Raw genomic sequence first — 13,864 nt, 5'->3', positions numbered from 1 at the left:
ATTCCAGAATATATCGTTGGTCAATCGTATTAGAAGACTTTAATTATACAATGGAGCATAGAAGTTCTACATCCATGCAACACGTGGACGCCCTTAGCCGCGTAACGATGATAAACCTAATTGGAAGAACGGACCCTGAAGATAATCTACGATTACTAAAAATGATGCAGCAAAAGGACGAAGAAATTCGTGCTACTCTCGAGCTATTTGATGAAGGCAAGGAACCGCCCGATAAGCAATTTTCACTGAAAAACGGTGTACTATGCTATGAGTTAACCCCAGATAACTTTGTGTACGTGACGCCCCATGCCATGCGACTTAATATAGTGCGTGCAGCGCATGACGATAATGGGCATATCGGACTGGATAAGACCATTGAATTACTACAACGATCGTATTGGTTCCCTAGTCTGAGGAGATTCGTAAAGAAGCATATTAAACATTGCATTAAGTGCATGACCCATAACCCTTCACCCGGTCCGCTTCCTGGTAGACTGCACAATATCCCTAAAGGTACTATTCCTTTCAAAACCTTGCACTGTGACCATCTCGGGCCACTAGAAAAATCGATTGCCGGAAATCGACACGTGTTTGTTGTGATCGACGCGTACAGTAAGTTCGTGTTTTTAAACGCCACGAAAACCACAAACACTCGAGAAGTGATAGCTCACTTAATAAACATTTTCACCATTTTCGGGCCGCCACAAACACTAGTGTGTGACCGCGGAAGCGCTTTTACGTCACAGGACTTTAAAGACTTTATGTGCTGCCACGAAGTTAAGCAAGTACTTGTGGCTACCGCTACGCCCCGTGCAAACGGACAGGTAGAGCGTTATAATCGAACCATTTGTAACATTCTCGCAAAAGTTATTGAAACCGATACCGATTGGTGTGCCAAGTTACCGCGTGTGCAACTCATTCTAAATAATACCTTGCAACGAAGCTTAGCAAACTCACCCGCGAAGGTGCTATTTGGGTACGACCTGCGTCTTCAATCCGATCAAGGGCTTCGCGATCTTGTTCATGATGCAGTTCAACTAGAATTCGATCACGCAGAAAATCGGAGCCGCATAAGAGAAGAAGCCGAGAGGCAGCAGACTATCGTTCAAATGGACAACAAGCGTCGCTACGATCTTCGACGACGTCCACCACCGCTATATGCCGTTGGCGATTACGTCCTGATAAAGAATACTGCTCCGCAACAAGGGAAACTACAACCCAAATTTAAGGGCCCATATATTGTGGTTAAAGTTCTCGATCACGACCCCTACGTGGTAGAAGACATCCCCGGGTGCCAATACAATCAACGGTTCTATTCTGGTATCCTACCAAGTGATCGTTTGCGACTGTACATTCCAGACGAAGAGGATTGGTACGCAAGCGAAAATGAAGATGAAGAGGACGACCGGGCCGGTCTGTTTATCAGAATGGCCGAAACTGTAGGAAATCCGACTCGCATGGGTGGGGAAGGAGATTGAGTCGAGTCAGTCGAGAGAGTACTCTGAAAATGAAAGCATGTCCCATGTCTATGTTTTATCTTTTATACGTTTTGTGTTTCTAATATTTGTTAATAAAGACTTATCGCGTACCTAGTATCTGACATCTACATAACTACACAAATTTTCCCGACACTTGACACAATTCTTGGACACGAGACAAAAATCTGAGATGAAAACTCTATCCAGGTCGCGCAAAGACTCGAATAAACACACAATTAATTGATTGACAATAGTAGAGCTGGGAAGTGGTTCATTACCTACACCGAGAGTTTAAGTTAAGCTTAAGCAACAAATTACTTTGCCAAATTGAAACCATTCCCATGGTTAAATTAGCTAGAGCACTATTTTTGATTCGCAATTTAATAAGGGTGACTACGAAGGAAACTGTTATGGCAGCATACTATGGCATATTTCATTCGGTATTATCTTATGCAATTCTTGCATGGGGCCATTCTGCCCACTCTCGAGTATTATTTGGTTTGCAGCGCAAATGTATACGATTATTAAAAAATCTTAAATACAGAGATTGTTGTCGTCAGGGTTTTATCGAATTAAATATATTGACATTACCTTGCATTTACATACAGCAATGTTTAATATATACTAAAGAACACATGACTACACTAACTGTAAGCACCGATATTCATACTTACAATACAAGGAACAAAGAGAATCTTTATATACCGTTTCATAGATTAAACAAGACCAAAGATGGCACTACATTTTACGGCATGAAATTTTTCAATGTCTTGCCAAAACAAATAAAATATTTAGATTTGCACGCATTTAAAAACTGTGCAAATAGTTACCTAAACGAAAAGCTTTTTATTCTTATGAAGAATTTTTAAAAGATAAATTTGATAACATTTAAGTTTTAAAAGCAACAGTACCTTGTGTGATCATGTTCTCGTGTCCTTTGCCTTTTTTTTTTAATATTATGTAATTGTACCTGATGACGTGTGAAAATACTATTGTATACATCACAAATAATAAAATGATAAATGAAATGGCATGGAGGCCCTCGAATTTGAATCATGTGTGCCTTAATTCACGTGGAAGTAACACTTCGTCCGACGAGTAATGCAAACAACGTTGCCTCTCGCAGATACAAAGTCACAATAGCCAGATTACAGCTGCTCACGGAAAATTTCCAGCGCATCTATATAAGATCCAAGTGGTGGATAGTCCTCAATGTACTTGCTGTGCAAAAATGCAAACCTGGTCGTTTAATTAGATTTTGATTTACAGAGCTTTCTCGTCGCTTGTAAGCGTACTGCGAGCACTAAAGCAATATTTTAACCAAAAAAAGCTACTAGGCCCAATTCATATCCTCAGAGAAAAATAAATTCGTTCGAAAGCTCATAAGAAAATATCTTTACACCAATAACAATCGTTTGAATAGAAATTGGAATAAAATGAAACGGCGCGAAAGGGGTGCGAGAGAAGGTAATAAATTTCTCGTATCAGTTTTGCGTACAAATGTCCCCAGAGTATCTGTTAAGTTGAAACTGTTAAGTTAGGGTATAGCCATTTGACGTTGGGCCACCTGCGATATATCCTGCTTTTCATCGCATCATGGAAAAGGAAACGCGTTCGCACGTTCCCGGTCTGTTTTTCTTCAACCAAGAGGTTCTGTTATTTTGTGCTCATTATCATTTACGCAAATTACGATTCTTATTTTCCCTAATTATATTTTTCTTCGTCGTTATACAACCCAAAAGCTTTTAAAATAATTTGCGCTTGGGATGGGAGTATAGAGTAGTACGCTTTTATTTTATTCTTCCAAATATATTTAAAACAGATGTGAAGTCTATTACAAAATTTTAGCTTTGCAATTTAATAATTCTCAATTAGAATGTGCGTCACGTTTTTCTAGTTAAATTTCGAGAGCTGTGATTTTTGTTTTATGACGTCATCGTGTTTAGAATACAGATGGTGCCATTTGGTGGTTTAAAATCTAATTATCGCGATTGGTTGTGTGCCTTCTCCGATGCTGCTTTACTAATTGCTGATTTTAACGCAAAAGAGTTCACTTTCTTCGTTACCGCATTACGTGTCATTTTGTATTTTGCAGATTATGGAACCAAAGGTGATTAAAGAAGAAGGCACTGAAAAAGAATCTCCAAACTATCTTGACACGCTGCCGGCAGCACCGAGATCGAGATCAGCTAAAGGTAACGTTAAGTGTACCTATTGTAATTATAAAGGCATTAGATTGTACTGCTTGTGAAGTCAAAGCGATTTGAGAACATCGCTTGAAATGTGAATGAGCGCCAGTATATGACTATGAGGGATTAAATTGTACCTTAAGCCGCCTCGTTTGTTTCGCAAAATTTATTACTCGCTTACTCCAACTCAAAGCTGAACACTAAAAACAAATCGATATCGATATCATGCCTCTTGTTCATCAAACTGTTGTCCTCTATATGTTGGAATAAATATGACGACTGATGTAACGCCTACAAAGGATGTAGTATTTTTTTTGGTTTGGACGTTGGATTTCTTGGAGCTTCCACCAAAGAGAGTAAGGTGCTCCTTGTTATATTTGTATTTCGTGGATTCTGATTTATATGAATGGAACAGAACGGAACAAACTTAATTTATTGACAATTTCCTTTCTTGCTATTTTCGTAACTAGGATACTCTTTTTTTTCAGCGCAATTATGATGTAATTTTAAATATATATAACACTTCCCTCGCTAAATAAAATACCTTAAATTCACAACCATGAAGAAATGTACATTTAATTAAGATCATAATCTTGTAAGTATTGTGGAAATCTAACATTTCTTCGTGGTCTTACATTCTGTGTTACATGTTCAGGTTCTTGTAAATTTTCTTGTCGTGGTTGAATTGGTTCATTTGAGTCTGATTCGGGATTTACATAATCAAAATGATCTAATTCTACATCGGATTGTACTGGTACGTTTCTGTGACATTTCATCATCTGATTTATATGTCTTCTGCATATTTTACCATTGTCCAATGTAATCTCATAATGTAATCTACCTGTTCTTTTGGATATTTTCCCAAAAGTCCACTTGTTTTTACCAACATAAATCCTACATTGGACTCTATCACCCCTTTGAAATTCCACACATTCTTTTTCAAAATTAACTACATGATCTTGTTCTTTGTCAGGAAGAAAACTGTCTAAACGAGAACGTATTTGTCTTCCAAACATTAATTTTGATGGTGATACTTGTGTAACATTATGAGGCATAATTCTGTATTTCATTAAAATTTTTTGTACATTTTGGTCTATTTCATTATTAGTGCATCGAGTACTCAAAAGTGATTTTTTTAGAGTTTGAACAAAACGTTCCGCCTGCCCGTTTGTTGATGGATTGTAAGGAGCTGTAAATTTGGAACTAACTCCGTTTTGTTTCAAAAAGTTTTGAAACTCTCTTGAATGAAATGTACTGCCATTATCGGTTACAAAAACTTTTGATAATCCGAATGCAGCAAAAATTTCTCTACAAACTTTTATTGTAGTTTTCGCTGTGATATCATTAACAACGTATGTAAATGGATATTTTGAATAACTATCAACTAAAATAAAAAAATATTTACCCATGAAAGGTCCTGCAAAATCTGCGTGTACACGATGAAACGGTTGATCAGCTGGTTCCCAAATATGCTTTTCTACTTGTTTGGGATTATTTCTGACTAGGTTACAACATTGAATAAAAACACTATTTTTATTCAATGGTTACAACTAACACATTTTTTAGCAGTATTTTCTATATCTGCATCAATACCCGGCCACCAACAAATTCCTCGTGCTAACCCTTTCATCTTAGCCATCCCAAAGTGTCCTTCATGTAACTCGTCTAATATAGATTTACGTACTTAACTGTTTAGGAATTACTGCTCGGTGTCCTCTCATTAAAACACCTTGCTGAATGCTAAATTCATTTTGTTCTATATTCCATCTTTCATCTTTAGGAATATTTTTCTGTACTTGTAAGGATGTGATAAGCTTTGAAATACCTAAATCTTTCCTACTTTCTTCAGCTAATTTTTGTGCTGTAATCGGTAAAGTTTCAACTGTATCAATTTGGAAAATATCAATTACATCGTAATTTGATGTGTCTGCTCTACTTGGAAGTCTTGATAAACCATCTGCGTTACCATGATTATTTGTATTTTTGTATTTAATAGTGTAATTAAACCCTTGCAAAAATAATGTTTGTGATGCATATTGTATGACTCGTTCTGTACCATCTGGTTCAACATGTGAAAGAACCGCTCCCACACCATAAGAGCTTGCATCTGTAGCAACTATGATTGGTTTTTCTGGATTAAAATGAACAAGAAATTCGTTACTTTGAAATTCTGTTTTTGCAAGTTGAAAACTATTTTCACATTCTTTTGACCAATGGAACTTAGAGTTTTTGCATAATAATCGATTTAGTGGATAAAGAATTGTACTTAAATTCTTTATAAACTTTCCGTAATAATTTACAAAGCCAATGAATGCTCGTACTTCTGAAACATTATTAGGTCGAGGCATTTGTGTAATGGCATCCATTTTCTTTTTGCATTTATGTATACCGTCTTTATTAATAACATATCCACAATATTCGATTTGTTCTTTGAAAAACTCACTCTTTTCTTTGTTAATTTTAATGTTGTACTTGCTCAATCTTTCAAAAACGGTTTTTAGTGTATGTAAATGTTCCTCGTATGACAACCCTGTAACTTTAATATCATCTATAAAAACAGTAACACCTGGAATATCGCACAAAATTTTTTCAATTTCTCTTTGCCAAATGGCTGGAGCAGATGCAATTCCGTAAAGTAATCGATTACATTGGTATAAACCTTTATGTGTATTTAATGTTAAGAGTGGTCTGTCTTCAGGTACGACCTCAAGTTGTAAGTACGCATTTCGTAAATCAATTTTTGAAAAATATATTCCTCCTGCCATCGAAGACAATAACTCATCAATCGTTGGCAAAGGATATTCATCGATCTGTAAGTTGGGGTTAACAGTGACTTTAAAATCACCACATAATCGAATCGTATTGTTACTTTTTAAAACAGGCACTACCGGTGTAGCCCACTGTGACGTATTAACTTTTTCTAACCCTCCTGCTTCCACTAACTTATCTATTTCTTTTTCAACTAATGGTACTAGTTTAAATGGAATTCGGCGCGCTTTAATAAATACCGGTGTTGCGTTGGGTTTCAACTGAAGCTTGGCTTGTATACCTCTAATCTTAGTAAAGTCATTATTAAAAATTGTAGTGTAACATTTACATAAATCATTCCACCCTATTTCTACTTTGGATGAAATTTGTAAAATATTGTTTATTTGTAACAAATTTAACTGTCTAATCCATTCGCGACCCAATAGTGGTTGTCTATCTAGTTTTGTAACATAGCAATTCAAATCGTACTTTTGGTGATTGTATTGAACGTTCACTGTAATATATCCAATTAATTGTACAGGCATTTCACAATATGAGAATAGCTTTAAATCTGTACATTGAAGAGCATGTGTAGCAAACAATTTTCTGTAACACTGCTGACTTATAACTTATAAGCGTAACGGCTGAACCGCTATCAACTTCGAAATTTACTGATTTATTTTGAAGCTTTAACGTAATTGAATATTTCTTTCTGTACTCAGTAGATTCCGATGTAATTTGTAAAATTTCCTCTACATTATTTACCTGTTTATCCTTCATGCAAACCTTTCTCAAATGACCTTTTACACCACAGGATGTACATGTGATATTCCTGTTTAGTTTACATTTGTTGGCAAAATGATTGCCTCCGCATCTAAAACAATGTATATTATTATTAGAATTAAAATTTCCTGTATTGATTTTCTTCTTTTCCTGAAAATTGGTCTTCTTCGCGGCTGCACTTGTATCTTCTCCCTTGTGTGTATTTTTTGTATCCTTCTTGAAATTGTAATTGATGGCATGCACATTTGTACCTTTGTGTTGTAACTGCTGTATATCTTTTTCGGTAATTTCCATGCTGCTAGCGACTTCCATGGCTTTTTCTAAAGTCAGGTCCTTTGTTTCTAGTAGTCTAGTTTGTATTCTTTTTGATTGAAGCCCGAACACTAACTGATTCCTTACAGCGTTATTCAAATAATTACCAAATTTGCAATTGATGCTTAATTTTTGTAATGCATGACAATATTCTTGGATCGACTCACCTTCTACTTGTTTACGAGATTGAAATCTAAATATTTCGGCTACTTCTAACGGCGATGGTGAGTAGAAATGTTCCAACGTCTGTATAATTTCTATATACGTTTTACTTTCTGGTTCCACCGGAGATAATTTGTCTGCGAGGATGTCATACGTACTCGCACCCATGTAGTGTAATATGTAGTACACTTTCATATCATCCGTAGTATTAAATACCTTGAAAGCACCTTCTAGACGTTTTACCCACCTGGCCCATGATGTTGTACTTGGGTTGAACGCTTCAATTATAAATGAATGTTGTACTGTATTCAATGACTGCTGTACTGTATTTGTAGGTGTGGTATTCATTGTACTTTGTAATATTCTTCCTTATCCTCGTCGCCACTTGTTATATTTGTATTTCGTGGATTCTGATTTATATGAATGGAACAGAACGGAACAAACTTAATTTATTGACAATTTCCTTTCTTGCTATTTTCGTAACTAGGATACTCTTTTTTTTCAGCGCAATTATGATGTAATTTTAAATATATATAACACTCCCTATCTATAGCAAGCTCCGGAATCCAACTAACGAACTGTTTCCTTAACTTTATTGGATATTCTACTAACAGTTTGTGTCATTTGGTGTCATATTCTGTCAGAATGACAACGCTGGCCGTACTTTTTCTGGAACAAACATAAACGCAATCTGCCCTAAAAATAAGGCAATGTATGTACTTGCAAATTTTGGGACAGGTTGAGTACTCAGTAACCTGCCACTGGTTACCTGGAGCAGGTTTCCTACTGCAAGTGGCATCGTGTAAACGCGAGTTTACCGCAAGGTAGTGGCTTTTGTAACTTATTTTGAGCTCCTGTTGGTTAAATATTACTATTTTATGAGTTGAATTTTAGTTTTAAGTTGTTCTACTTGAAGAAAATATTTATTTTCATTTAAAATTAGGTTAAAGACTATTTTCATTTCTTTATTTAATTGCATTTATTTAAGCTAGCGAATAACTAATCAAGGTAAGTATTCCCTTGGTAGTAACTGATGTAAATGGAGTTAACAGGTAAGAGAGATTACCTTAAATGTGGGGCAAAAATATTTTCACCTCCATTTTACATAAACTGGGTAACGAAATATCGTAGTAATGCGATGATTGATTGAAACACGGAGAAGTAAACAATATACGAGTAATTGTCTGCTTTGTCTTAATAGCATATTATCATATTTATATCTACTCGTATGTATACCACTACATTAAATTATTACATCCATGGGTGGGTAGAGTACTTTTATCATTTGCTATTGAGCACTTTGTTATTGAGCAAACGAAAAACCATCCGTTTATTTTTAACCACAAATGCAAATTAGAAACACGTAAATTGGAAGGGTTGGCACAAAAATTCTCCGGTTGGGTACAAATGTACAATACTATTTCTTTTTGGTGCAAATCCGCGATTTGATTAATTGGGATTGATACTAAAAATGTTAAAACTACGAATCATTCGGCAAGAGCAACAGCTGTATCAAATTTGGCAAAATCCGGCGTTGGCGAACAATTGAATAAAATCACAGGACACGGCGATCGGAAATAATAATTAAACCAAATATGCAACTAGATTCAGAACCTCCATCCTGGAATTGGAACTATACATTGTTATTTTCTAAGTCGTAGCAGCTAAGCAGGTAAAAAATTCTGGATTAGATCCAAATATCTCCTGGAACAGTAACAGTACTTTGATTTTCTTCAAAAAAGTGAACCCAGTATTCTAATGACAGTCACACCACACCACACGGTTACTTTTGAAGTGTGAAGTTCTTTAGGCTATCCGTCCTTGAGATATTTTGATTTTTAGTTTTAGTAACAAATTATGTAGTTATGGCAATTTTATTGCCCTTTTTTCTGAATCGTTAAATGTTTATTGTAAGATTCGTACCTTGCTAGATAGCTATTACAATAAGGAAGTTTTTAAAATAGCTTGTGTGTAAACTGCATTGGTATTCATTCGAAAATAACCTTTAAGAATTTTCACGAAAATTTTAAAAAAGTATGTTTTCGAAGTCTTTCTTTGAAATTTTCACACAATCCAAATGTTTTTGGACCTATTTTATTCCAAACGAAAGACCATATGAAGTATCCCAGCAAAAAGTTGGAAAAAAATAAAACTACATTTCTTGAAAATTAAAATTTAAATCAGAAAACCTTACATTTTTAAGAAAAATGAAAAATTGAAATATCTGGAAACCTATTAGGTTTTGTCGGTTTCTCGGTTTAAAAAACGCGCTTGATCTGCATAAGAGTTGTGCCCAATTTTTTAAGTTTAAGTTCTATTTGGTTTCTTTTTAATATGATGCTGTCATGTGAACTTTTGGTCTAAATGTAAGCAGAGATATTTCACTTGTCACTTGTGGACACCCAGATTTTTTATTTGGCGTGATTGTGGTAAATCCATGTGGCGGTCCAGTTCTCGTAAAGATTCAAGTGATATTGTTGAGATATATCAAATAAAAGAGGGAGGGGGGAGAGGATCCAGAACACTTCCTTGCGTACGCGTTTTTGTGTTTGATTTGGAAATGTCTCTGATGTGATATATGATTTAAGCAATGAGTAGTGTTAGGGAGAGTATTCTTTAGCATATATAGAAGACCCGAGTACCACGCCTTGTCGAAGGCATGTTTCAAGTCGAGCAAAGCTGCTGTGCAAAAAGATTTTTCTTCCATAATGATTGATATTTAGTTCACTACCCCACGTGTTCAACTATCAAGGAATGATGGTTTCTGAATCCAAACTGATAATCAAGAATAAATGTTGCAAGGTTTGTCAGTATTGATTCTCTTGAGGAGTAGTTTTTCAAACAGTTTCGATGGGGTTGGAAGTAAGCTGATTGGGACGATGAGAGCTTACTTCATGGATTGGCATTTCTGGATTTAGCAGCGTTATGATTTGAGCGTGTTTCCACAGCAAGGGGTAACACATAGGATAAACGTATGTATAGTTGTTAGAAATAGCACTCCTTTCCTGGGAAATTGTTTTAGTACACCGCCTGTAATAAGATCAAATCCAGGAGCTTTGCGTACATTCAGATTATTAATTTCTAGTTCATTTGCTGTGAATAAGTAAAGACTTTTGGTAGGGCACTTCAAGATAACTTTCAATGTAAGACGTACTGGGAGGAGGCAGAGAAAATACTTGTTCCGGGTAATAACTCTTTGGTTTTTTCACTACGCGCCTAGGTTCTCTCCCACTTTATGATTGGTGGTAGAGTTGCTTGTGGCCATCTACCCATTGCTTTTCGTTTTTCCATTATGAGTTCTCGTATATACTTTTTGGTTGTATATCTTAGGTCATATATAGCGGTGGTAGAAGTTTGCTTAGTTTCATCTGCTATAGAACAGGCGTTTTTATTTTCTATAGTAAGGCAGCATGCGGTTGTTTTTATTTCAGAAAACAAATGAGTAACGAAAATCAATTTAATTTTTTTAAATAGCAATGTACCCTTTTATTAGGATTGTTCAATAGAGATTTGCCGGGGTTTTTTGGGAGGAGCTTAACTGCATCTGTTGGGTGAACGGGTACGTGCGCACAGTCGGGATTTTATACTTTTTGAGGTGTTTGATAAAGTTGCTGATCGCAGTACTCCCCTATTTAATTGTGTAGGTATGTATGCCGGTAAAGGTTCGTTAAACAAATGCTGGTAATTTATTTAAAAAATTGTAACAATATATTAGCGGAACGTTTTGTTTTGCCGCTACAAAGGCTTATGAATTTAATACCGTAAAAGCACAACCCGAGAGTTGGTGATGATATGCATGACTTTAAAATGGCTGTTTGCATTTTAATAGGACTGTCGCAATCTCGATTAATAAATTTCGTAACGGGAGCGCGTGTTTGATTACGTTAATATTTCTTAAACGGAATCAGGATAGGGCTCAGGTGCGTTATGTCCCAATTAACAGTCTTATGTCGGGCAGCCTGGCACTAATATCTATAAATTGTTGGATAATCCCTAACATAAACAGCCACTTAAAATGATGTATGCAGAGCTGGACATTAATATTTACAAACTAGGTTAGGTAATCTCCCTCCTTTTTTTCGTATTGGGGAGGCGTTTATCGCAGTCGGAAAATTGAGATTAAGGGTTACGTTTCGTAATAAAAAGTGGAGGCGGGCCGACGACGTACCCCTAATGAAGTTGTAATTATGAGGAGGACACAAAGCTGGCAACCGTCGTGATTAATTTTCCAAATGAAGAGCAATAACCTTAAACGCTTGGAACTAAAACAGTGAATAACAAAAATATTATTAATGGATAAGACTAGCAATCAATATCAAAAACTAACCAGAGAATTAAACCAAAATACACACCAATTCATAATTCGATGAAGACTTCTTGGATTTCGCAATTATCAACTTTATATCCGAACGAGTTAGAGAAACATTTTCGATACAACGCTGTCCTGCGCTAGGATATGTATAAAGGAGCAGATGCCAGGATTCCAGTTGGAAAATATCGACTCAAACAGGCTGCTCGCGTACATACATCGCCAAAATTATTGTTTACATTAAAGTTTCGCGCGAACAAATTTTTTCTGTGCCCATTTAGACGAAATTTGGCATTCTTGAAAAAGATTGGGCGTAGTGCGAGCAAATCATAACAGCGACAACCCTTATATGATGGTACCCGCTTATTAGAGTAAGCCCGACATAGAATAGAACAAAAATAGGCAACGGAACGACATTAAAAGTGTGTATGTGGCCCGTACGCCCCTATATAATATGTGTATATAACCAACAAAGAATCTGATTGCAAAAGAATCTTTCATAAACTTCGAAAATTCGCGAACATTTCAGAGCAACCCGCACAAATAAACGTGCGCTTTATCTCGACCCCTTATTATTATATCGTTATCATTTATTCGGCAATTTAAAAAGATTCAAGTTGTTCCAGCGAAAATTTGTTTGTTCTTGTATAGGGGTTGGATAATTTATAATTTTTTTGCTACTGCTATTTAATTTGCGCCAGAGTATAAAAATGCAAATTCGGTTTCTATTCTCTGAAAAGCGTTTTTAAAATCTTAACGAATGGATTCCCCCTTAATTGCTTACTAGCGAATTTACTTAATGCATTGGGATCTTTATCGCGCGTTTTTGGTGTCTGTATTAATGCAGATTGCTTATTCCTGCGGAAATTTAAACGAGGTAGTAGACCTAGAGCACAAATTTTTCCCAGCTTAAGACTCAAAGTCTGAGGGACTCAATTGATCAACAGATGGATATGAGTATGAACGAGGCCTACGATACTGCTTATATGAAATGCGAAATTAATGTTTAACGAGCTTTCCAAACCGATTCGTATTAATTACACAATAGAACACTTCAGCTCTGTCCATCGGTGCTGCAACCTTTGGGCTAATACAGTCTATTTAAAATTAATATTAAAAAGTGAAATTTTTACCACTCGTTAGTAAGAGAGATCTTGCATTGGGGTAAAAAAGGACCCCCCTCTTTTTTAACGGAAATACATGTATTGAAGCACCAGGATTCCGAATCAAATAAAATTTCGACGATGTCGGTCGGTCTCTCTCCCTCTATCTCGTTTCCGACCAAACGGCTGAACCGAAATTTAATACACACATATTCTTAGACATAAAAGGAAGAGCTTATGGGCAGAATCGCGCATGCTCAAGTTGGTCAAACTGTCATTTCCGGCTAAACGGCTAAACCGATTAGAACCAAATTTGGTACACATATTGTTAAACCTAAATCTATGCTAGTCACAACAAATTACCAAAAAAGTGGGAGCTTCATCTTTATTGCGCATGTTTTAATAATTGATTAGTTATTGTGCACACTCTATATCAGTTGATAAGCTCAAAAAATTTTGTTGCGGTTATGCTCACCTGTTTTTATTTCTTTTTAGCCACCTTTATGATAGATAAGATTTTTATAATAATTACGATTAGAATTTTTTGAATACAATTCCGTACCTATTAAAATTAAATGATTATCTCGAGGATTATCTCCTCAAATTGTAAAATTAATTTAACTATAAAAATATACTTTAACTGCATACCATCAGAACAAGTTCACTATAATCTCTTCGTTCGTTTTATAAGTACTATGTAACTTGAGTTTAAGTGGCACTGCGTTTCTAAAAACCCCAACGCATGAACGACCAGCTAGTTCAGGGTTGTTAAAGAACAAG

The 13,864-nt window shown here is 35.8% G+C and overlaps 1 protein-coding gene across 1 annotated transcript in view; it reads left to right on the top strand.

Moving 5' to 3' along the window:
* Positions 1-13,864, top strand: part of LOC116159994 (protein CBFA2T1) — a 75,072-nt gene that overhangs the window by 13,229 nt on the left and 47,979 nt on the right. Inside the window, exon 2 of the mRNA XM_031473105.1 lies at positions 3,574-3,673. Within this exon, the coding sequence (XP_031328965.1) occupies positions 3,574-3,673 (100 nt within the window). The remainder of the gene's footprint in view (positions 1-3,573; positions 3,674-13,864) is intronic.

This window comes from Photinus pyralis, unplaced genomic scaffold, assembly GCF_008802855.1.
Source record: "Photinus pyralis isolate 1611_PpyrPB1 unplaced genomic scaffold, Ppyr1.3 Ppyr1.4_LG1, whole genome shotgun sequence".
Lineage (NCBI taxonomy): Eukaryota > Metazoa > Arthropoda > Insecta > Coleoptera > Lampyridae > Photinus > Photinus pyralis.
This window is presented reverse-complemented; position numbering and strand designations above follow the sequence as displayed.